The sequence below is a fragment of the Urocampus carinirostris genome, chromosome 14, assembly GCF_059441175.1.
Source record: "Urocampus carinirostris isolate Australia breed hairy pipefish chromosome 14, RoL_Ucar_1.0, whole genome shotgun sequence".
Taxonomy (NCBI): Eukaryota; Metazoa; Chordata; class Actinopteri; order Syngnathiformes; family Syngnathidae; genus Urocampus; species Urocampus carinirostris.
This window is the reverse complement of record NC_142362.1, coordinates 32848391-32873515: the sequence shown is the minus strand read 5'-3', so window position 1 is coordinate 32873515 and position 25125 is coordinate 32848391. Positions and strand designations below refer to the sequence as shown.

At 40.5% G+C, this 25125-nt stretch overlaps 1 protein-coding gene across 1 annotated transcript; it reads right to left on the bottom strand.

The window, feature by feature from the left end:
- Positions 1–21070, bottom strand: arsh (arylsulfatase H). Its single transcript, XM_088353303.1, has 12 exons — positions 20999–21070; positions 16784–16927; positions 15295–15416; positions 15110–15232; positions 12666–12868; positions 11462–11682; positions 11232–11368; positions 8100–8237; positions 4335–4494; positions 4145–4266; positions 2087–2163; positions 1–1120 (listed from the first exon to the last, which is right to left on the bottom strand). The coding sequence occupies exons 1-12, from the start codon at positions 21001–21003 to the stop codon at positions 842–844; spliced, it is 1731 nt and encodes a 576-aa protein (XP_088209429.1). The 5' UTR covers positions 21004–21070; the 3' UTR covers positions 1–841.
- Between the last annotated feature and the right edge of the window lie 4055 nt (positions 21071–25125).

Genomic DNA, 25125 nt, shown 5'->3' with positions numbered 1-25125 from the left:
TCAATTTGTATTAATTTATTGCCGTTTACATCATTTTGTCAGAGCCTGCTGCAGTTGTTGGAAGGTTTTACATTTGCTGTTTGTGTATTTTCTCATTTATTTATTTGGGTATTTTGTCAGGTATTATGTCGTGTATTTTGTCATTTACAGCCCCACGGTGCAGAGGTTGAGGGTTCAAGTTCAGCTACCGCAACCTCTCTGTGCAGAGTTCGCATGTTCTCCCCGTGCCTGCGTGGGTTTCCTCCAGTCAATCCAGTTTCCTCCCACATTGCAAACACATGCATTTCAAGTTAATTGGCCGGTCCAAATTGTCCCTAGGTTTGAATGAACGGTCTTTGTGTGCCCTGCAACTGGCTGCCCACTGCCTGAAGATTGCTGGGATGGGCTCCAGCTTCCCCGCAATCTTACTGAGGATAAGCGGTGCAGATAATAGATATTCTATCATGTATATATATTTATACATATATTTTTTTTTGTGGCAGCAAAATGTAATTCCCTGAGGGGGACGAGTTAAACTAGTTATTGGTTGATAAATAAATGCGCCGATCAACTGCAATGCCTTCCAACTAGTAGATGAAAAACTCGGGCAGGTTGACCCGCCACCTCATTTTAATTGTATTTTGTTATGATAAAATACACGACAAAATACATGACAAAATGCATGAATAGATATAAATGAATTGTATAGATGTATTTACACATCTATGTCATATTTTTAGCTATTATATGATTTATCCTTGTGTTCATTTATTTTATGGCAGATATTCCTTGGTATTTATGTATTTATCTCCACGAATGGCAGGATCGGTCAAAGATAAATAATGCAGATTTTCCTGATAAACTACTTTGTGTCTTCTTTGCAGCCACAAAACGGGAACGTCCCGCAGCAGGGCTGCAGCCATGGTCTCCACAGAACTTTCTGCCAGGTGAGCTGGTTCTCTCTATTGTCAACCAAAGACTGCCGATGCCCGTCAGCAGCTTGTGCCACCTGCTGAAGGATTTCGGCGTAGCGCGGCTCCGTTTCGGGGCTCAACGGGCGCGACTCCGAGGGGTCGCGGGAGAGGTCGAAGATCAGCGGGGGGTCGTGGCGCGTCACGTAATCTCCGTGGCAAAAGCAGATCTGTGAGACGTAGCAGAAATAAGATCGGGCCTAAAAAATTCAGCCCAACCGGACCTAGCCCTGTGGGGAGCCTGACCACTTAACTTGATTTGCAGGTTCGAGCCCAAAGAAAACTCGAAATTTCATATTTTATCGTTAAAGACTCGGGAGGAGGAGAGGAACTTAAAGCCTGTATGTGTAAGAAAATATGATTTTAAAAAGACTATAGAAACAGCCGCTTTGGTGATTTAATCCAACCTGCCATAAGTGTCTGAGTATGTCAAAAACAGAAGCAATAATTCAGGTCAAAAGTTATGATTTTGTTTAATAAGATTAAACCAAATACTCTCTTCGGCCGCTATGGGGCAGTGGTGAATTTGTATAGCGTGGTGAATTGATTCAGGGATAAAACTGCATTTACTCAACTGTTAATGTAAACCAGTTAACACATTCAATGTCAAACATATTTTTTCCTCGTTGTTTGTCAGAAAATAATTTTGTGTTAAAAAAAGATCATTTGTCATCCGTTATTATAATATGTAGGGTAGTTTACTAATGTTGGAAGAACTATAAAGCATTGTACTGAAAAACAAAGCTAAAAATTTGGAGTTGAAAGTCTTTTACTGCCCGCCTCAAAACAGAAAGTCTGGATCCAGCCCAAAAGCCTAACTGAGTTTGGCATCCCTTATTTACATATTTTATATTTCTGTGGCTGCAGATGTCACATTAAACATCAATTTTCTATCTATTACAAATTTATATAAGAATCAAGTTGAACATTTCAAGGACGTCCGTCATTTTGACGGGTTGAAAATTGGGCCCTAAATCACAGCAGTACGTTTTTAAGAATTTAGTCCTTTAAGAGAAGAACAATAAAAATGAAAAAAATGCATCGAGAGAAAGCCTGTCCCGACCCGAGCATACTGATTGACATTTTAGGCCCAACCCGGCCAGAATTTTGGGTCGGGCTCGAGCTTAAGATCTTACCCCTGTGTTGTAGCACCCCACAGCTCCCGTTGGAGAAAAGTTGGGGGTGACAAAGTGTACCTTGAAGATGGAGTCACCTGGGGAGAATGAAATGTATTATTACATTGTTAAATCTCATGATATGGCAGCATGACGGATCCGGAGTAGAAAACAGATAACACCATACTAACCAATATTGACACCCATCATAATTTAAGGAATTTTGTGCAATACAGTAAATAACTTAAAACTAATAACTTATTGTAAATCATTCAGTTGTCCTTAGCCACATCAAAATGGAAAATTCTAGCTCTAAAGCTTATGATTCAAGGTTTAAGTTAAAAGCGATCACTCTGGCAGTGAAAGGAAGTTGAGCTGTCACGCTTAAACCTAACATAAATTAATCAATATCGATTAGGTGGCAGTGCCTGCATTAAGAACTATGCATTCATATAATACATAACGGGAGAAAAACAGGGGGTGGGTGTAGGTACTTAGTCATTTATTCAATATTGAATACGTACTAAATTTATTCATCCAAATTGAACAGCAGTGGAAGTTATCGATATAAAACACGCTACACTCCACTATCTGTATCATCAGAGTCATTGTCAGGTCGCTGGAGTTTCCTTTAATCTTCGAGGAACGATGACAATCAAATGCAATTTGGTCTGTGACCGCATCAACCAACAATGACATGGGCACTAGTCTCTACAGTATGTTTGCCATCTAGAAATACAGGGCTCACATTTTACACATCACAGCCCTCATTTTTGTTTTTTTTCGGTACAGTAGAAAACATGTGCTTGTTTTTGTAATCGCTCGGGTAGTCTCCATCTTGAAGTGTCACACAATCCCAAAACACGTGACATACAAGTTGCACTAGAGCTAAAAACGGCTTCAGGTGTGCGGTAGCAAGTCGCTGTTGGCATTCTGCAGCCAAAGGTGTCGACACCAAATTCCTTACGAGTTCGGCGCCAGGTTTGCCCGTGGCCTAAAATCTGGTTCTGTTTGTACAAAGACAAAATTGGGTTTTGTTCTTAAATTTGAGCATGCTGCTTTTATTCAGGTGCGCTCTGTAATCTGGAATTTACAGTATAAAATACAACATACATATTTTTATAGTGTCAGAAGAATTTGTAAACATTACGCCCCAATACTGCACACAATGCCCAATGCACAATGCAACCCTGAAGCATAATGGTTCCACCACAATGTTTGACTGTAAGGATGGTGTTATCAGGGAGATGTGCAGTGTCACTCTTACGCTAAACGTAAAGTTGGAGTCAGCCCAAAAATGTAAATTTTGGTCTCATCTGACCACAGCATCTTGTTCCCCGTGTTATTTGTGTCCCCCAAGTGGTTTCTTGCAAATGCCAAATTGTTTTTTTTATGGTATTATATCAAAAAGAGCTTTCTTCTTGCCACTCTCCCATGAAGGGCAGATTTATGCAGAGTACGACTATCAGTTGTCTTGTGCAGAAATTGTCCCACCTCAGTTGTGTGTGCTCTTAGGTCTTCCAATGTGATTATGGGTCTCTTGGTTGCGTATCTGATTAGTTTTCTCTTTGTTTGGCCCGAAGGTTTAGAGGGACTTCCAGGCCTTGGTAGTGGTTGTATGGTCTCTTTATTTTGATATTATTTCTCGCACTGTGCTTCAGGAGATGGGTAATTGTTGCGAAATCTTCCACAACCTTATCCCTGGCCTGCGTGTTCTTTGGTCTTTATTATGCTGTATTTATCCTTTGTGCATCTAAACTGAGACTTGGTGGTAATTTAGGTTAGTATTAGATCATTCAGAAGTCATCACAAAACTATTGGAGTCAGTTGGCTAAGCTGAGAAAACAGCAATATTTTAACACCTACTTTTCAGTTATTCAATTGTAAATATAATGGAAAATGTTGAAATAATTGGGTTCCCAATTCACAATTGTGTCTCAAATGTTGTTGATTCTAAGAAAATGTTTGCAGTTGTTTTTAGCTTTAAGTTCGATGCCTGAAATGTGGTGACATGACAAAAAGTTTTTGGGGGTTCAATACTTTCGCTAAGCACTATACAATTCCTCGGTGTAAACTCACTGTTGGGCGGGTGCCAGCGTGCAGCATGTAGGTGGGTGCCACAATAATGGAACATAAAGTCGTGCTCCGATCGATCGGCTTTCCCCTCCAGTAGCGGCATCAGGTTGTGACCGTCCAAACGTCTTCAACACAAAGTCTAATTTGTTAAGTGGGATGAAAAAAAGTAATCACCAAAAAAGCTCAGCAAGACCTGTCTGCTTGGATGTCTCCAGCCAAATATTTCAGCGTAGGGTAGAGATCCATGAGACTGGTGGGCTGGTCTACCACCCTCCCAGGAGCCAGTCTGCCCGGCCAACGAAATATACCGGGCACCCGGATGCCGCCCTCCCATCCACCCATGCCTTTCCCACCTGGAAGAGAAAAAAAAATAAGTGAAGTTTAGTGTTTGAACCTTATCATTTTTTTCTGTACTATACAATGAATATAGAAGTATTTGTACTTGAATATCAGCTATACTGATTATCGAAAAATCTGGATGGTAGCAGCCCTGAAAATTCAATATGAACTGATCCATAAAGAAAATAACATTTAAAATAGAATTAAAAATTATTATCTACTTTTTGTACTGGTATAAATGTTAAGAACTGGACATTGAAGAGTAATGTATAAATGTTTTTTTGATTAATGGAAAAAATGTTTATAGCGGTTAAAGGGCACAACAACCCCCCTCAATATGCAAATCTCCACAAAGTAGCTAGATGCAACCCCCATTTTAAAATATGCCCTTGTTTGCAGCGATTGTTAGCCAGAGATATTGAACCATGTCCACATGGGTGATGTTGAAAGAGCTGTACCGCATGACACAAATTAACCTTCCAGGCCCCCGTTCTGAGTAAAAGTTGACAGAGGATAATGGATCGCCAAGGCATTGGTGCTGTTCATTTTATGCTGAAAATAAAGAAAAAAGCCGTAATGCAAGACAAAAATTTGCGTTTTCAGGCCCTATTCTCAATAATAGTCACCTGGAGAAGTCGAATAGAGATAATGGATCCTGATCGCACAGGTGCTGTTTATTTTGAGCTGGCGGGGACAAAAAGCTGTTATTTTTCTAAACGAATTACCGGTAGCTTTCTCAGCCTCTCCTCTCAGCAATAGATAGATAGATAGATAGATAGATAGATACTTTATTCATTCCCTAAGGGAAATTCACATTTCCAGCAGCATCCCTGAGCTGAGAACAGTACAATAATAAAGTCAAAAAAATACAATTTACAAATACCCAGTGTGACGTGCAAATGCCCACTGTAGCGTGTTATATAGAGTAACTAAATAGTGCTACACAGAATACATATTGCAGTAAGATTCGGTAATATCCAATGTAGGTGGTGTGGTTTAATGTGGGCCTTTACTCTGCCGGGTGGAGTTAAAGAGCCTCATGGCATGAGGAAGAAAAGATCTCTTCAGTCTGTCCGTAGTACAAGACAGTGACAGCAGTCTGTCAATAGTCAACGGAGGATAATGGTTCACAGCTGCATGGATGCTGTTCAATTAATGCTGAGAGAACGAAAGAAAAGAGCCACCACACGCAACACAAATTTGCTCTGCAGACCCCTGCTCTTAGCAATAGTCGACTAGGGATAAGGGTTCGCGGCCAAAACAGCGCAATTCATTTTAGGTGGATCACAGTGGCGCGCTTCAGCAGCCCGAACTGAAGAAGAAATGTGCTCTGCCAGCCCCTGTTCAAAGCAATAGTCACTCGGGGATAATGGACCGTGAATTTCACAACAGGCCGCCTACCGACAAAAGTGCCATGTGCTGGTCCCAGCTCGCAGCAATAAGGGATTGGAGATAACGGATTTTGGTTGCACAAGTAATGTTTATTTTATCCGGCAGGCCTGACAAAATTGCACTCCGCCCATCCCTGCTAACAGCAATATTCGATTGGAGAGAATGGATCAATGAAGCAGTTCACATTTTGGTGGACAGAACAGCAAAAAAGAGCATCCAGGCCCAACAAGAGTATGCTGTCGGCTCCTGCTAGAAGTAATATGCGATTGGGGTAACGGATCATGGATTATTTTTCCTGCAATGCACAGGGGCTGTAAAGTAGTGAGGAATTACAGTATTTATATAATAGATTCAGAACCAGAACAGACGGTGGACCCAGATGCATAACATTTTCAAACAAGTTTATTTTACGGGAAGGGGGCAGTCATGCACGGGAACACAAACACCAGCGATTCAGTGATCGCTCGGCAGAAGAGATCAAAACTGGACACGACAGATGGATCGATACCAGATACAGGATACACGGGCAGATACCGGACGGGATCAATGCTGGATACTGGATACACGAGCAAGATACCGGACAGGACGGGACAGACTGGATCGATACTAGATACTGGATACACGAGCAGGATGGACAGAATCGATACCGGATACTGGATACTGGAGCAAGATACAGGACAGGATCGATACCGGATACTGGAGACTGGAGTAAGATACCGGACAGGACGAGACAGATGGGATCAATACCGGATACTGGAGACTAGAGCAAGATACCGAACAGAGTCAAAATACAAGTCTTGCAAGTGCAGTGGTTCGTTGATGGTCTGACAAGGAGTGAATGAGAGCACTGAGTTTAAATAGGAGGGAAGCCAATCAAGCAACGAGCAGCAGCTGGCACAAAACGGGCAGGCCCAAATAAGGGCAATGGGCAACAGTGACAAGTAGATACCTTTTGGAATAAAAACATCTCTAAATCCTACATTTTAGCTTTCCAACATAATAATGGAAAACCAATTAAGTATGTGTTAAATTGAAATCCAACATTTCACTGATGTCAACGTTTTTAAAGAAAATCCTTAATTTTTGTAAGCCATGAATTGGTGTTTTTTTTCCCAAATAAAATTTTATAAAAGGAAATTGTGTATTTAGCATTTCCTTATGGTCAAGAAGCTTATTTAGTTTAAAAAAAACCACGATATTGTTATGATTACTGATTCGGGGCACCTGCGGCTGCCCCGGTGGCGCCAACAGTCCTGGTCGCTGATTGGCTCCTTGCCACTTTTTAAACCCCCCGACTCCCGGTTACCGGCGTCCGATCGTTGCGAACCTTCAGCTCCCGCTAAGGCAAGCCTTCCGAACCTGACTCCCTGTTTTTTGACTCCCGTACGTGTCCCGGCTTCGACCTGTTTCCGTGTGATTACGTCTCTGCTCCTGCGCCCCGACAACCCGACCTGTTTTTACCTCTTCGACAACGCTATCGCTCGGCAGAGAAGTGCCACTTCCGCGTCCCGAGCGACCTGCTCCCCACAATCAACGATCACTGGATCGTGGGTGCCAGCTTACTTTCTCAATAAAACTAAGAAACTAACGCAATTGGGTTCCCGTCTCCGTTCCTGGTGCCTGACAAATAATGGTTCAAATGATAAGCAAAAACACATAAATTATCATCTATGGTAAATTTTACATAACATATGCGTCACCTACGGAGAGCAGACATAATTGTCCGCCATCTTGCTGCTACAGGTACCTTAAAAGGCTGAGCAGAAAAATGAGACGTAAAATGTTGAGATTTGGTCATTCTAAGTCCACGTATTTTTTCCTCGGCTCATTTTCAGTTGCACTATACCATGCGATTTAGGGCCCAATTTCTTCGACTTATTTTGTTAAGTTATCATCTCAACCAGAAACTGCATCATCATTAATTCATGTTTTTATGTTTTTATAATTTTAACACATTTTAGTATATCAGCTTTATTGATTAATTGACAAAATAAATCGGCCGATTAATCACATATTAAAATTACTGTTTGTCGCAGCCCATGATAAATGTCAAATTGCTTTTGCCTTCCGTAAAGGATCTGTGTTGCACACTTGTATGACTAGTATCATGTGAAAATAGCACATGCCTTCAAAAACAGCATGGCTTTTGTTTAATAAAACACACTAAAATAAACAAAGTCATCAAAATACACATAGTGGAGGTAATGTGAGGTCAGGTTATAAATACCTTTAAAAATGCCGTTCCATCCCCCCCACTGACCAATGGTCGGATGAGAGGTTTCGAGGTGTCCTCCGTGATCTGACGTGAAGTAGATTAGAGTGTCGTTGGTCAGGCCCAACAAATCCACCGTCTTGGTTAACTCGCCTTTAAAACACAACGTTGACCACAAATGATTCAGGCTCCAGATGTGCAATCGAGCTTCTACCACGTTTTCTTCAAAAGGTAATCCCTTGGTTATTATGGCTAATGGGGACCAGAACCCCCGCGAAACTTGAAGGGTAAGTGTGACCCCTCAAGATGACGCCCTCACTAACTGGGACTATCGACTGTAACAAAATAACAGCTATAGATCTAAGTTTCCGCAATGCTTCAAATCAACCTTTCCAAATTAGTGGTTTCCTACCTGTCATCCGTTTCATGGATAATGGATTTGGCGTTGGTGAGATACAGGCTCAGCAGGGGTAGCTTGTAGTGTTGCTACATAACCTAGCTGCAGTGAGTTGGACCTGCGGTGCCGCAGTGGGCCTGACCTGCAGCACCCCTATTGCCTTTTCTCCCGACATAGCCTCAGACACTCTCCAGACCCGGTAACAATTCACAGACCAACCAATGTTGATCACCATTTCTTTGCGACTTTCCTCAAAGTCTTATTTATTGATGAATTCTTTTTCAATGTACGACCCGCTAAAAGCTGGCTGTCGCTGTACCTTTCAGTTTGCGTTCGTGGCCACATCGACGTCAGCGCCCGGCTGACAGCCTAAACCAGCCAATCACAGTCACGCCCACCCAATTTAAACACATACAACCTGCCCTTGTGATAGCATTTGTTGTCTGCTGTCTGCTCTGAACACTCTGAACACAGGGGGTACTGTGTATATATACAAGCAACATCTGACTCACAACTGGGATCTTTTCTAACTAACCTGTGGTAAATTCATTACAGTGCCATCTTCTCCAGAGACAGCATCTAATAATGGCGGTCTAAATTGTTGTACATGCTGTCAGGCTGCAGTGGTAGATGTGAGAGAGAGAGAGAGAGAGAGAGAGAGAGAGAGAGAGAGAGAGAGAGAGAGAGAGAGAGAGGAGAGAGAGAGAGAGAGAGAGAGAAAGAGACACAGAGAGAGAGAAAGAGAAAGAGAAAGAGAAAGAGAAAGAGAGAAAAGAAAAGAGAAACAGACATACAGAGAGAAAGACAGGTAGATGAGAGAGAGAGAGAGAGAGAGAGAGAGAGAGAGAGAGGAGAGAGAGAGAGAGAGAGAGAGAGAGAGAGAGAGAGAGAGAGAGAGAGAGAGAGAGAGAGAGAGAGAGAGAGAGAGAGAGAGAGAGAGAGAAAGAAAGCAAGAAAGAAAGAAAGCAAGAAAGAAAGAAAGCAAAAAAGCAAGAAAGCAAGAAAACAAGAAAGCATGAAAGCAAGAAAGCATGAAAGCAAGAAAGCAAGAAAGCAAGAAAGCAAGAAAGAAAGAAAGCAAGAAAGAAGGAAAGAAAGAAAGAAAACAAGAAAGCAAGAAAGCATGAAAGCATGAAAGCATGAAAGCATGAAAGCAAGAAAGCAACAAAGCAAGAAAGAAAGCAAGAAAGAAAGAAAGAAAGAGAAAAGAAAGGAAGGAAGAAAGAAAGAGAGTGAGAAACAGAAAGACATACAGACAGACAGGCAGGCAGGCAGGCAGACAGATCACTGTGTCAGTTAGCTGCCAAAATTTGTGTAGTTGCTGCTGGGCTGATACACGCTGCAGTGTAAGTAATTGATTTATGTCATCGCTTTTGCCGGCTGGCTGCCAAAATTGTCATACGTGCTGTCAGTCTGCTACACGCTGCAGTGTCAGAGATTGTTTTAAAAAAATGAGCAATTGCTGGATAAAATCAGCATATGCTAGACCAATAATCGTTAATGTGGTGCCCGCAGGACAGCTGTGAAAAAAAACTCACCAACGTTTGTTCATTGCTATTTTTTTAGGATAATGATTTATTTAGTGGTTCAGTCGATTCTTCCCTACTTACAATATTAACCTTATAATAGCCTCATAACAACTTAGTACTAACATGACAATTTTTGTATTTTAGAAAGTCGTCCTTTGCAGTAATTGGACACAAAAAGTATCCCTCAGCTTCAAAAAGGTTGGAGAGTCCTGTGCTAGATGATATCTAGTTACTTTACTGACTGTAGTGGTAGATTGCTGTGCCAGCCAGCAGCCCAAAAAGTTTTACGCGCTGCGGTCTCAGACATTAATTTAAAAAAAAAAAAAAGGCCCGCTAGTAAAATTGATAGACTGTATTAGATTAGATTACATTAGATTAGGACGGGGTAAATAAGGATGGATTAGATTAGGATATATTAGTTTAGATAAAAATAGATTATATTAGGATAGTGTAGACAATGATATATTAGATTATGATAGGAGAGATTAGATTAGATGAAGATAGATTGTATTAGGATAGGCTAGACCATGATATATTAGATTACGATAGGAGAGATTAGATTAGTATAAAATAGATTAGATAAGAATCGGTTAAATTAGGATATATTAGATTACGATAGGAGAGATTAGATTAGTGTAAAATAGATGAGATGAGGATAGGTTAAAGTTTTCCGCAATGCTGATATATTGGATTCCATTAGATAAGGGTAGATTTGATTAGATTAGTTTAGATAACAACAGGATAGATTACAATATAAAACATTAAGTGAGATTATGATAGATTACATAAAAATAGGTTAGATTAGATTTCTTGTGATTAAGGTTTATGCAAAAAAGCATGGCTTGGCTTGATTAGGATAGATTATATTAAAATATTTTTTAATATGGTAGATTAAAATGTATTGGATGACAAATATTATTTTAGGGTAGGATAGATCAGGAAAGGATAGAATAGATTAGGATAAAATAGGATGGATTAGATTACAATAGGATAAATAAGGATATATTTGATTACATTGAAATATGATTATATAGAATATATTATATTATTATCATTATATTATATTATGTCAAAATAGATTAGGACAGATTACCATAGATTAAATCAGTTTAGGAGGCTCGATTGGGATAGGGCAGATTACGATAGGTAGTTAGTAAGTTAGTTAGTATTTACTATGAAAGATAAAAGGTGGGGAAAAGAGGCTTAAAAAGACTCACTTACCAACAATCCAGTCCATCTCCTCCACATCGTCACCATAGCAACCGTGTTGGCTTCTGCAGGCGTTAGGCTGCCGGTGAAACAGCGGCGTGTGGACGTGAGCCAGGGAGAAGACAAGAAGGAAGGCTTGATGAGCATTCCTGAATTCAAGGAAGAAGACATTGAACGTCGTTGGACAAAGGACAAAAGTGATGGTGGCCGTTTCGTTTTGGTATCTGATCTCGCAGGGATACCTTTGGATGAAATGTTGCGCTTCCGTCAAGAACCTGCGGGGCAGCGTGTCGACTGTCATGGGCTGCTCGACAACATCCTGCTCCCTCATGATGATGCAGTTCCACCTGCGCATCAGTCCAAAGGCCGCATACCAAAGCCCGATTGCCAGGAAGACCAGCAAGAAGAGCGCCACCAGGAGCCGCAAGTTGACTCTCACAAGGCCACAAGCAGAAACGCAAACCTGTAGACACGTGACATACATTTTTGGTGGGGTCATCAGAGAAGGTTCTGGGGTGATTGTGTTGGATTGTTGCTTAGGTTAGCATTTTCAAACCTAACAAACACAAGCTTAACTCGTTCAATGACAGATGGGAAAAGGCCAGACAATTTTGTCTTGTTTTTTTAAGTTCTCCAGAAAATTAAGTTCTGTGCGGCATTGGCTAGGAGGTAAAGCGCTCGTCTAAGGCTCAAGAGGTTGCAGGTTAGATTCCCGGCTCCTCCGTGTTATATGTCGAAGTGTCCTTGGTCAAGACACTGAATCCCTATTGCCTCCGATAGCTGGTAGTTGCCTGACGCTGACGCTGCAATTGGTTAGTTAGTGTGTAAAAAGGGGAAAAGTGTGAAGCACATTATAAAGCACTTTGGGAGATCTTCGTTGACTTGAGAAGCGCTATATAAATGCAGACCTTCGGACGTTTATATCTAGATAGGACATGTCAAAAGAAAGCTTGAACCTTCATCTTTCATTCGAAAAAAGGATTTTTCTAATGTTTAACCCATGTTTTCTAATTAACAGTTATACATTTATTAGTTTCTGGAAACTAATTGTTTCCAAGAAAACTTCTGAGAAAAAAAAACACTTTTTTGTAAGGGTGCAAACTGAACTTATGCATGAACTTTGAGTTTTTAGCACCTGATGTTTTCTGTGACATGATCACACAATTTCCATCACTTGGGGTCTTCCACAAAATTTCAATCGCTGAATTGAAGAAGCAAAGCAACAAGAGGAAGTGGGGGCTCCTCGATGTGCGGACAAAAATTTGGTCAAAGCCATTCCTGCCATCTAGAGATTTATCAAACTGAAATCATTCCCAGCTAGATACCTACTAATCAGCATTGCCAAAGCCTTTGAAATAGGATTTTTAAATACAACAACTCCAGGACAATGCATCTGAAAAAGTATTTACACATTATTATGGCATTGAACGAGTGTCGTGACTTTACCAAAGTAAAGAGACCAACGAGGAACAGCACAGAAATGTTCCTTAGCTTGTTCTGCAAAGGAGCCAAGATGTCAGAGTCCATTTCCGGGACGCAGTCGGTAATGAGGGTGAAAGGAAGACCGTAGAAAAAGCCGAAGCCGTGCCTATGAGGGTGGTGGCAGTGATCCCCTCTACGCTCACAGTTCATGCCAAGGTGCCATTTACCTGCGTGGGAAGTAGAATACATGATATGTATTTTAAAAATAGAAAATAATTGTCATTCTTGAGGTGCTGTAATTGACTTGCACACAATACTGAACAAAATCAAAAGTCCAATGTCGTTTTGAAGCAATTTCTTTACGTGCCACTAGAGCAGGGATGGACAAACTACGGCGTGCGAGCCAAATAAAGTCGTTTCATCCCTTGGATGCATACAAAAGGCCAAAAATGACCCCATGGTTTGTTATTCTTCAAAATATTTCAAAATATAAAAACAATTGTAACATTTTTATATTCCAGGTATTACTCATTAAACATACTCATGACATGATGACATAAGTATTTTGGATTTTTCCCGTCTAATTTTAAACCTCACTCATTGAAGAGTGTTAGTACTTGTATGTCATGCTTTTAAGAGTTACTCCAGCCTGCAAAGGAAAATGGTCAAAATATAAAAACAATAGTTGGTTCAAGTTGGTTAATTGGTTGGTTGGATGGATCACTTAACCACCAGGGTCATAGGGGCACCATTTCCTGTGGTGTGTCTTGGGCAAGTACTGCCTGGTAGTGCCCATCCCTCTCCAGGACATTAATCCCTCGCTACTTCGCGCTTTGGTTATTGCTAATTCACTGCTTGAATTGAATTGTCTTTGTTGTCATTGATATCAGTTTATTGTGCATTGTGTTCTGCAGCAAATTGTGTGTGTGTGTGTGTGTGTGTGTGTGTGTGTGTGTGTGTGTGTGTGTGTGTGTGTGTGTGTGTGTGTGTGTGTGTGTGTGTGTGTGTGTGTGTGTGTGTGTGTGTGTGTGTGTGTGTGTGTGTGTGTGTATTGGGTTGCCGTGAGTCCGTGACTGTCTGTGTGCAACTGTGACATGCTGATGTGTATTGTCAACAGAGATGCCAAAATAAAACCCCATAAAGTACGGAAGGGAGGAGCTCCACACATAAGTAAAGGCTTTAAGATGATTCATTTCCCGACTACGTCAGGTGTAATGTAATCCTTTTCCATCACTTTATGGAATAATTAGTGCTATGTAGCAGTAATATTATTTTTTGAATTACAATTTGATAGCAGAGAAGTTATATGTAAAAAAATAATAACAATAATTAAAATACATAAATAAATTACAAGGTTTATAAAGAACAGGGATTTAAAGTGTTGTTTGGAATTTTCTCTTCATGTTAACATTTTTACGCCACATTTTTGTTTTTCCAGTAACGTCCACTTGATGGCGATCTAATATCATCTGAAGTAAAAGAAAGTGGTGTACTGTAATGTACTCCTTTTCCACCTCTTTCCAGAAAAAAATACAATCTGGCAGTAGATAAGTTATATGTAAAAAATAGGTTTCTAAGGTTTCTAAAGTACAGGAATTAAAAGTGTTGTTGGGAATGTTCTCTTCACGTTAACATTTTTACCCCAAATGTTTGGTTTCCAGTAACGTCCACATGATGGGGATCAAATATCATCTGAAGTAAAAAAAAATAAAAAGTGGTGTCCTGAAACCGTTTCCACCCCTTTTCAGAATCAGTAGTACAATATAGCAGAAAGATTATTTTTTTGAAATTGTAATTTGATGGTACAGGTGTTAATTATTACTATTTTTAAATAAAGTAGACTGAAGTATTTTAAGGCACAGTGCACCCTCAAATTATTATTGTTAAAAAAAATTATATTTAAGGTGCACTAAACAATAAACATATTAAAATAAAACGGCAGTAAGAATGGGGGTTGCGTTAAAAAATAACTCAGCAAAGCAAATTTTATAGAAAATCTGTTTTCACAATTAACTTGATTCATTCATAAATAGTTACCGTACTTAGAAGCAAGCGAAAGACAAAGAGGGAGAGAGAAATAGAAAAAGGGTAAGAGACAGGGAAAGAAACAGACAGAGAAAAAGAAGTGAGCAAAATATAGAGGAAGGGAGTGAGAGAGAGAGAGAGAGAGAGAAATACAGAAATAGAATGGGGTATAGAGAGAGAAATAAATAGAGGCAAAGTAAAGAAAGACAAAAAGAGAGAAAGAGAGACAAAGAGAAACAGTGAGAAATAAATACAGCTCCAGTGTCTTTGTGAGGGCCTTGGCCTGGCTTTGGGGATGTCAAGAGGACATATTTAAAACTGCAGCTCATTTTTCACTCTTGCTTCTCTCAGCTTTGTCTCACGGGACGAATCAAATCCCTTTGCGGGTCCCGTGTTTGTCATCCTGTAGGGCTACACTCTTTTAAAAGAGGACATAACCTCACCAACCAGACCGGTGCTATATCCCTGTTGCTGCAGTCTCTTGGCAAAAGTGGTCTCCTCAGGTAAAAGTCCCCCGGACCCTCCCAGGAACAAATTAACCTGAAGCAGACCTGACCCCGCCATCCCTGAAAAAGAAACTAATGTAAAAAAAAGACAGTAACTGAAGTTTAAGGCTTCTCCAAAAGACCTGAGCGGATAGCGTAGCGTCCCGTCATGAAAGCCGCCCGGCTCGGGGTGCACAATGGAGCTGCAGCCATATGCTGAGTCAGCATCACTCCCTCGGAAGCAAGCCGGTCTATATTGGGGGTCCTGCAAGAGGAGGATGGTATTATGTACAGAGCAGACTGAAAAGGAGCTGTTGCAAATATATTGCACCCCTGTTCTCTCAACTCAACGAACTGACTCCAGAAGTTCCCTAATGACTTCTGAATGATCCAATTTCCACCTACATGACTAATTATGCAACATTCACACATCGCGCGGAGCACTATTTGAGCGATAATTTTAAAATGGGGGGAGCATAAAACTACAGCAAAGCTACCAAGACCAGGCGATCCCTTTAAAATGTCCACCCAAACAAAAAGAAAACTGATCAGAGAAGCAACCAAGAGACCCATAATCACATTGGGTGACCTGCAGATATTCACAGCTAAGGTCGGACTATCTGTGCTAAAACAAACTGTGGTACTCTGCATAAACCTGCCCTTTATGGAAGAGTGGCAAGAAGAAAGCCATTTCTAAAACAATACCATTAAAAGTCCCGGTTGGGATTTGCAAGAAGCCACATGGGGGGACACAATTAACATGTCGATCAAGGTGTTCTGGTCGAATAAGACCGAAATTGAACGTTTTGGGTTAAATGCAAAGCCTTACATTTGCCCTAAAAATAACACTGCACATGACCTTGAAAACACCATCCCCACTGTAAAACATGGTGGTGGCAGCATCATGCTCTGGGCTGGGAAGACCCATTAGAGTTGATGGGAAAATAATTTGAGCCTAATTGAGGGCCATTCCGGCAGAAAATCTGTTGTAGTTTGCAAGAGACCTGAGAATGTGGCGCGGGTTCACCTTCCAACAAGACAATGACGCTAAACATAAAGCAAAACCTAAAGTAGAGTGGTTTAACACGAAGAATATAAATGTGTTAGAATTTGTGGAAAGATCTGAAAAATTCTGTCCACAAATGGGCGTATATTTCTGTTCCAAGATGTGCGAAACTTATAGAAGCATACCCCAAAAACTTGTGGATGTGATCGCAGCAAAAGAAATTTGTACATAGAATTAACTCAAAAAGTGTCGATATTTTCGCAACACCTCATTTTTACAATATGAATTGTAGAATACATTCTGTTTCTTTTAACAGTTTTGTTTCACATGTTGATTCCTAGAAAATATTTTGATTTTTTTTTATCCATAAATTTGAAGCGTGATATATGGCAATATGTAAAAAACTTCTTAGGGGGCAATACTTTTGCAAGCCACTGTAGAGTAGACCCCTGGGATACAACAATCTCATCTAAAATGGGGATCACATAGTAAAATTGCCATAAAGCCGGGGACAGAAACCTGTGTTAATAAGCTAATTCCTTCCGAACCCTTGCCACTTCCGATACAAACGTTAAAATAATACCAAGTACTTCTTAGTCCATAAACCATAGTACTTTTGGGCTGACCTGATTGTGTCGTTACCGTAGCAACCCACATCGCCGATTCCCAGATCGTCCGCCATCACCAGAACGATGTTGGGCTTCCTGAAGTTCTCCCCGATGACATCACATGGCACCAGGAACAGGAGGACGGATGCAAGGAGGAAAGGCCTTTTTGGAAAATGAGATAATTTTCTCAGAGCTCCACATCCTGTACTAAAGCAGATCTTAGATGGACTCTGTAGTTCTATTTGGGGGAATTCCAAGGAACTCTGATAATGGGGGGACAGTTTATAATGAAACCCTTTAAAAGTTTTTATCATGCAAAAAAAGTTGATGTAGAAGGATAATTATTATTAAGCACAAATTGATTGAAAAGAGGTCTAAAACATTGTTCTCAACCGGTCTGACTTTAGGACACACCATCACACCCTAATTACAGGTCGCGACCCAATTAGAGAAAAAAAAATCCACTTCTCTTATGTAAAAAAACGGATTGTGTAGTTTGAACCACACATAACAGAATTATATTTTTAAGACAAAATGACCAGCAAAACCAAAATCCTCTCTAGTAATAATATTCCCTTTAACAGTTGCATTTTAATGAAATCCAAATGTTTCACTTCAGTTGTTTTCTCTTCAAGATGATATATATATAGAGAGAGTTAAAGGGATAGATAGATAGATAATTTAAATAATGTTCCCAAAAATAGACACTGTAATAAAAATAAAGCAAAATATGCGAATGTGAGGTTGGGGTTTAATGTGGGCTTTTAGATAGATAGATAGATACTTTATTCATCCCCGTAGGGAAATTCACACTTCCAGCAGTCTACCCTGTTGTTTATTAACAGATGAACATGATGCCCTAGGGGTGCTTGTAGCGAAGTGGATGACGTCACGCCAGTCCAAAATTTCGACATCCCTGCGGCAGATGGAAAACTTTTCTTTGTGAAAATCCAGGGATACACCCCCTCGTGTTAGCAAGTCCGCCTCCTCTCCGATTCTCCCCAGTTTTCGTGTCTCTGTTTAGCGGCGTTGAAGCCGGATTGCTCCGGGTAGCTCCGGGTGGCTACACGTTAGCGTCCGGAATGCTAAACGTGAGCCACGTTTCCGCAAAACACAGCAACTGCGCTCCCTGTGCGCTTCGATGTTTTCCACCAGCACTCGATGATCTTATTTGGTCGTGAGTTCGCATTTACCATGATTACGGATGGTACCGAAGACTTATAACGCTGCTAGCCGCTTCGCTAGCTCCGGCTTTTCCTCCACCATAGGCCCCTTCATCACGCCGGCACGAGAAATCTTCAGGGCAAGGAGTAGAAATTCCTTGAATAAACGCATTTCTTGTGCGTTAAAACCCATGTCCATAGGATAGAAGTAATCCATAGTGTAGTTGTCAAAACGGGAAGAAAAAACACCGAAGATAGGAGCAGACAATAAAACAACAGGGCAGCTGCTGGAAAAGGCAGCCGCTCGTGGCAGCGCCGCTTTGATCAAATACTCCCCCGGATGGAGTTAAAGAGCCTCATGGCATGAGGGAGAAATTATTTCATTGACACGGCTGAAAATTGGTAAGAAGTAGCTTGGACATTCATAACCATTGCAGCGAAACCAATTGACACACATTTAGCTTTATTGCATAAATGGACCACATACACAAAATACTGTTATGCTTATCATATCCTGAGGTATCATGATATTTTTATTATATCATGATAAGAGACACTCCCTTTTGACAATCCCGTGGAATGGTAGGCTTGATGCGTTCATTGACAGATTTCAGGTCGGAAATCTCAAACCATTTTTTTTTCTTAGTATTATTTTTGCCAAGACCTCCTGAAAACCGGTTCATGACCAGCTTTTGGGTCGCAACCTACCAGTTGAGAAACAGTGATTTGAAAGCTGCCAGGATTGCCATTCAAAATATGTCTTTATTTTGTAGAAAATACAAAAAAAAGTATTTTAAAAGGTGTCTAAAAGCATACATTGCTTATTTTAAAACATTTTCAGAAATGTAAACATAAATTACTTTAATTGATGCCCCAAATGGATTTCAATCTAAAAAGCCTATTTTATTACTAAATGCAGTTTTTTAGAACTATATTTGAACTAAATTTAGTCCGAATATGACAAACTAAATATATTAAAAACCTTCTTAGTATGACATTCAAATTACTTTAGATGACGTAAAAGCAACAGAGACAATATTTTAATTAAATATGATTCACACTGGAGATGCACAAAGCTCTAATTGGTAGTAGTAATTAATAGTTGACCACTAGATGGCACTAGGGTATCTGGTATGAGCGAGGGCCAGTGATACACGGCACATCCTACGGGTCAAATTTAGGGCCGACTTAAGTCAGAATTCAACATGGTAAAAAAAATAATAATAATCCCGACCTGTGATTATTTTTTTAACCAACGTATGTTGAGGTTTTTGAGTTTTTCGTATGTTGAGGTTTTTGAGTTTTTCGTATGTTGAGGTTTTTGAGTTTTTTCTTGTCCTCATGTAGGTTTTATATCAGAGGGTGGTGTAATAATAGTCTGTGGTTTGCAATAATCTGTGGTCTGTGCAGCCCTTGGAGACTCTTTGTGATTAAGGGCTATACAAATAAACACGACTGTCATGAACCGGAACAGGATCAGGACCCAAATGCGTGACGTTTTTCACACAAGCCTTTTATTTTACCGGAAATGGGGAGTCATGCATTTTAGGCAGCAGTCTGGCGTGGAATGACAGGAAGCCAGAGGCTGACGAGATCAATACCAATTTCCCGAGAAGATATTGGATGGATGGGGTCGATACAGGACAGGACGGGACAGACAGGATTGATATGAAAACAGGATATCGAAATTAAACAGGACAAACTACACGGGAATGAAACTGGAAACCAATATTAAACAAGGCAAAATAGACGGGAACAATATACCAGACAGGAAATACCTACAGGGAACAGGACCGTGTCAAAACCCTTGTCTTGCCGTGCAGAAGTTCATTGACGGATTGACAAAAGGTGAGTGAAAGCACTGTGCTTAAAGAGAAGGAAAGCCAATCTGTCAACGAGCTGCAGCTGGCGCCACACGGGCGGGGCCGATTGGGCGCCATGGCAACCGTGACAATGACTTGGCTTGACTCGGTATGATAGTTCATGTATTTTTGCCTAGTATTGAAATCATTTTTCTACTGTATACTGTAAAAGTTTCTTGTAAATATTACGTACTGTCACTTTAATGCGACCAAAAATGTCAGATTTCTAATTCAGGTCTAAAAACAACCTGTTTAGATTTAGCCCGAATTTCAATGCTAAAAGGGTTTTTACTTCAGAAAAACAAACAAAATATAATGGTCGCATATCAAAATCAATTTGGTCATTCGAGGGATTTTTTTTGTATTTTAACCATCGCGTGCATCGGTTTATTTGGTGTTTCAGGTTGATGGGTCTGGATAAAGAAGGGTTATTTTATTGTCTTATTGTACATTGAATATTTTATACAGAATTTTGAGGGGCAAGTTGCTGCCTCAAAAGTGCTTTGGAAATACATTTAATCTTATTTGAAGTAAAATAAAACAATGCTTTCAATGAGTCAAGTATCGAGTATGGCAGATAGAAGCAAATTTCTACTTTTTTTCTTCACCAACATAAAATAAATGAAAAACAAAAAAATACAAGGTATACTGGCAAATATTTGATGATTTAATTGGTCCATAGATGTTGACACTTAAGCTACACGGCGTTCTGCACATGCGCAATGTCAACGTTAGCCGCTAGCTGGCTACGGTTAGCAAATGTATTAAATAATCACGAATCATTTTGTATTATTTTAAAGTAAGAATAGCAATAACATGACAGTAGAATCAAATTATTTGCATTGTAAAATATATTTTATTTTGCTTTACTTATTTGACGTAGTACGACGTGCTTCCTCGAGTTACATCCCCTCGCGTCGTAAAACCAATGTACATTTGGCTGTGTTTTTTTCATGATACAATTCCGAGAGTCATAACAAATCAAATATATTTTCCACTTAAAAAATAAAGACGAGCAAGTAAACTTATACAAGTAAACTGGTGAACTTCAGCCTTTTCTAGTAACATTTATGACGTCGTGTATTTTTTTATTTGTTTCAAAGTCTGTGCAGAGGTTAAAAAACAAAATTCCGTTTCCGTGCTGTGGGGGAAAGGAATATATATATATTTTTAAAAATGTCACTTCATTTGCTCAAAAATGAACTTACCGCATGACGAGAAAAAGCAAGTTTTTGACTGGTGGAGGAACTCAGTCGAGTTAGTGGGCGTGCACCCTCATGACGTCACCACAAAACGAAAACGGAATGCAGAGAGCTTAAAATTAATATAAGAATAGTCTTTATTGACATTGATATCAAACGTAGGGAATAATGTTTACAACGATATTAGACACGGCACTCAATGGCAGACCAGGCGTTAACGCAGTTTTTACAATTTAAATCTTAGTTTTATAAATGGAATGATTGCACTCGAGTGCCATGGTTCTATTTAAAAATATATAGTCAAGTCAAGTCAAGTCATTTTTATTTGTATAGCCCTAAATCACGAAGAGTCTCAAAGGGCTTCACAGATTGTTACACTATATTACACAAACTATTTTCAACCGACAAGAGGAGTAGGTTATTCATATGCAATGGAGTAGAAGTGAGTTTTAAGTTTAGATTTAAACATTTCCACTGAGGTTGCAGATCGAATCTCAGGGGGAAGAGCATTCCACAGCACCGGTGCCCGGATGGAGAACGCTCTCGAACCAGCAGAAGACTTTTTTGCTCTCGGGATCATCAGAAGACCAGCACTCTCAGATCGTAGGCTTCGGACCGGGACATAGTGGCAGATCAGATCTGAAAGATAAGAGGGAGCAAGTCCATGTATGATTTTGTACAATACTAAGAGAACTTTGAAGTCACATCTTTGGCTAACTGGGAGCCAATGCAGGTTAGCCAAAATCGGTGTTATGTGATCGTACTTTTTTGTCCTGGTTAAGAGCCTCGCTGCGGCATTTTGTACTAGCTGAAGAGACTTGATTCTGGACTTCGGGAGACCGGAGAGTAGTGCATTGCAGTAATCGAGACGGGAGGTAACAAATGCATGAATTATTGTTTCCGCATCAGACTGAGACAGTATTGAACGGATTTTAGCAATGTTGCGAAGATGGAAGAAGGCAGTTCTAGTAATTTGCTTTACATGCATCTCAAAGGATAGATCAGGGTCAAATATGACACCTAAATTTTTAACTGAGTCACTCTGTGTGATGTGACATTTGTCAATGTTCACAGCAGTTTTTGAGAATAAGTCCCGGCATTTAGAAGGACCAATGACTAACATTTCAGTCTTTTCAGAGTTAAGACGCAAGAAATTGAGTGACATCCACTCTTTTATCTCAGTGAGACAGGCCTCCAAATTTCCACAGTTTAGTGTGGAAGATTCCTCCAACGGAAGATATAGTTGAGTGTCGTCTGCATAGCAATGGAAGCTGATATTGTACTTGCGAATAATATCACCTAATGGAAGCATGTAAATGTTGAAAAGTAGGGGGCCGAGCACTGAACCCTGCGGAACACCGCAGGTAACATTAAAGGGCTCAGATGTCGTTTCACCATATTTAACACAGTGCGTCCTATCTGAGAGGTAGGATTTGAACCACGAGAGGACAGCTCCTGAGAGACCAATCCATTTTTCCAACCGTTCTAGTAGGATATTGTGGCGCACTGTGTCAAAAGCAGCACTAAGATCCAGCAGCAGCAAAAGTGATGAAGCGCCAGAATCCATTGACATTAGGAGATCATTTGTTACCTTGATCAGAGCTGTCTCAGTAGAGTGGTTAGCCCTGAATCCTGATTGCATGGATTCAAAAAGGTTATTCTCGGATATGAAAGCATTCAGCTGCTGTGCCACTACTCTTTCGAGTACTTTAGAGAGGAAAGGTAGGTTTGACACAGGTCTGTAATTACTTAATATTTCTGGATCAAGGTTGGGTCGTTTCAGTGTGGGTTTAATAACGGCGGACTTAAAAGCTGCTGGAACTACACCTGAGGAGAGTGATGTATTTATAATATTTAGAACTGAAGGCCCAAGGACGCTAAAAAGACTTTTAATAAGTGAACCTGGGAGCGGGTCGAACTGGCAAGTTGTCGGTTTGGCCGCATTCACCACTTGTTTGAGATCATCAAGTGACAGTTCACTAAAACCGGCCATTTTCCCAGGGCAGCCACCCTGTCGTGCATCTGTAAATTTCAGTCCTTTAATACGTGTGGTACTAACAATATCTTTTGCAATTTCTTCCTGTATGCATTGAATCTTCTTAGTGAAGAAGACCATTAACTCCTGAGCAGAGTGTGTCGAACTGTCTGCGATAGGCTGTTGCCTTGTAAGCGATGCTACAGTGTCAAAAAGGGCTTTGGGGTTGTTCTTTTGAGACGCAATCACCTTCGAAAGGTAGGCCGATTTTGCAGAGGCAAGGGCCGCTTTATACTTTAACAAGCTGTCACACCAGGTTTGATGGAAAACCTCAAGCTTGGTAGCGCGCCATTTTCTCTCCCATTTCCTGCATTCTTTTTTAAGGGTTCTAGTTTCATCAGTAAACCAAGGTGTGCGTCTTTTAGGACGTGATTTTAGTTTTATGGGCGCTATTGAATCCAGCACACTAGTCAGGGTGGTATTGAACTCATTCATGAGTGAGTCAATCGAGCCATTGTATTTAGGAAAGGACGCAACTGCTCCAGGAAGGAGTTCAAAGAGCTCAGAAACTGTGCCAGTGCTTATATTGCGTCCGCTAAATCCCTCATCTTTATTAACTCTACATTTAGTTAGCACCTCAAATGTCACTAAATAATGATCAGAGATAACAGTAGTACACGGTAGCACCATAATGTTTGAGGTTAAAACTCCTCGAGTCAGAATCAAGTCTAGCGTGTTCCCATTTTTATGGGTTGGCAAGTCAACCAGTTGAGTAAAACCAAATGCATCAATTAGAGAACTAAACGCAATAGTAAGTGAACTGTGTGGGGAGTTCATATGAATGTTAAAGTCTCCCATAATTATAATTTTGTCTGCATAGGTTACTAGTTCAGACAAAAGTTCAGCAAATTCGTCTAAGAAAGTTGTGTATGGCCCAGGTGCACGATAGATAGTTATTACATCAATTGACAATTGAGGGGACCGCATCACAAGAGCCTCAAACGTTTTGTAATTATTAGAGGTACGTGTATTAAATTTGAGCGATTTTTCAGAGATTAGCGCAACACCACCACCTCTTTTCAGCGTGCGTGCTATATGACTACTCTCGTAGTCTGGGGGAGAGGCATAATTTAGCGCTAAGTGCTCATCCGGGCGTAACCACGTTTCACAAAGACCCATACAGTTAAGTTTATAATCACGAATAATGTTATCAACAAGTAAAGCTTTTGGAGCAAGCGATCTAATATTTAACAGACCAAATTTCAGTTTTGCTGAATCATTTGACTTAGCTGAACTCTTTGTAGTCTTTGTCGAGATCTTCAAAAGCTCCCGGCGTTGTGGCCGTTCGTGAGCGCTGAGTTTAAAGCGTCGGTTGTCCGGCGAGGAATGAATGGTGGAATTAGTTACATCCTCGCGTCCATCCTCGCGTCCATCTTGCTGCTTGGACTTCACACGCTTCACACATCTACCTGCACGGCAACCACGTTTCTGTTTTCTTTCTTTACGGGGCCGCCGCCGTCGTTTATTAAGAGGAATAGCTGTCCACAAGGATGCCGGGTCTCTTTGAAGTTCGCTCGGTATATCATAGGCGTTATAAAAAGTGCCCGAAAAGTCGAAATTTAGACGCCCACCCAACCGAATAAGTTCGTCCCTACTGTAAGTGTTTTTGGCCACACATGTGTCCAAAAGTGAAAGCAAAAAAGACAAGAGAACGGCAATAAATAGAAGATTAGCTGGACGAGCCGCAAGCATGTATCTATGCGCCGCCATGTTGGATTGACGAAGAGATAAAAAAAGTACCTTGTTAAAAATGTTTTTTCGATATAATCATGGTAATAATGTAAAATTCAATTATGCAGGGATGAAAATGGGTTAGCGATTAAAAGGTGAGAAGCATGTGAAGTAGATATGATCTGGTTCACTGTAAAAAACCCAAAAATATTGATATGTTTATTAACTTGGCTGAAAATTAGCCTCAAGTCGGGCTCAGTTACTATGGTGATTTATATTCCAAAAACATGCATGTCAGGTTGATTGCCCGGTCCATATTGTCCCTAGGTGTGAATGAGTGAATGAGTTGCATTGCAACTGGCTGGCAGCCAATTCAGGGTGTCCCCTGCTCACTGCTCGAAGACAGCTAGGATGAGCTCCAGCACCC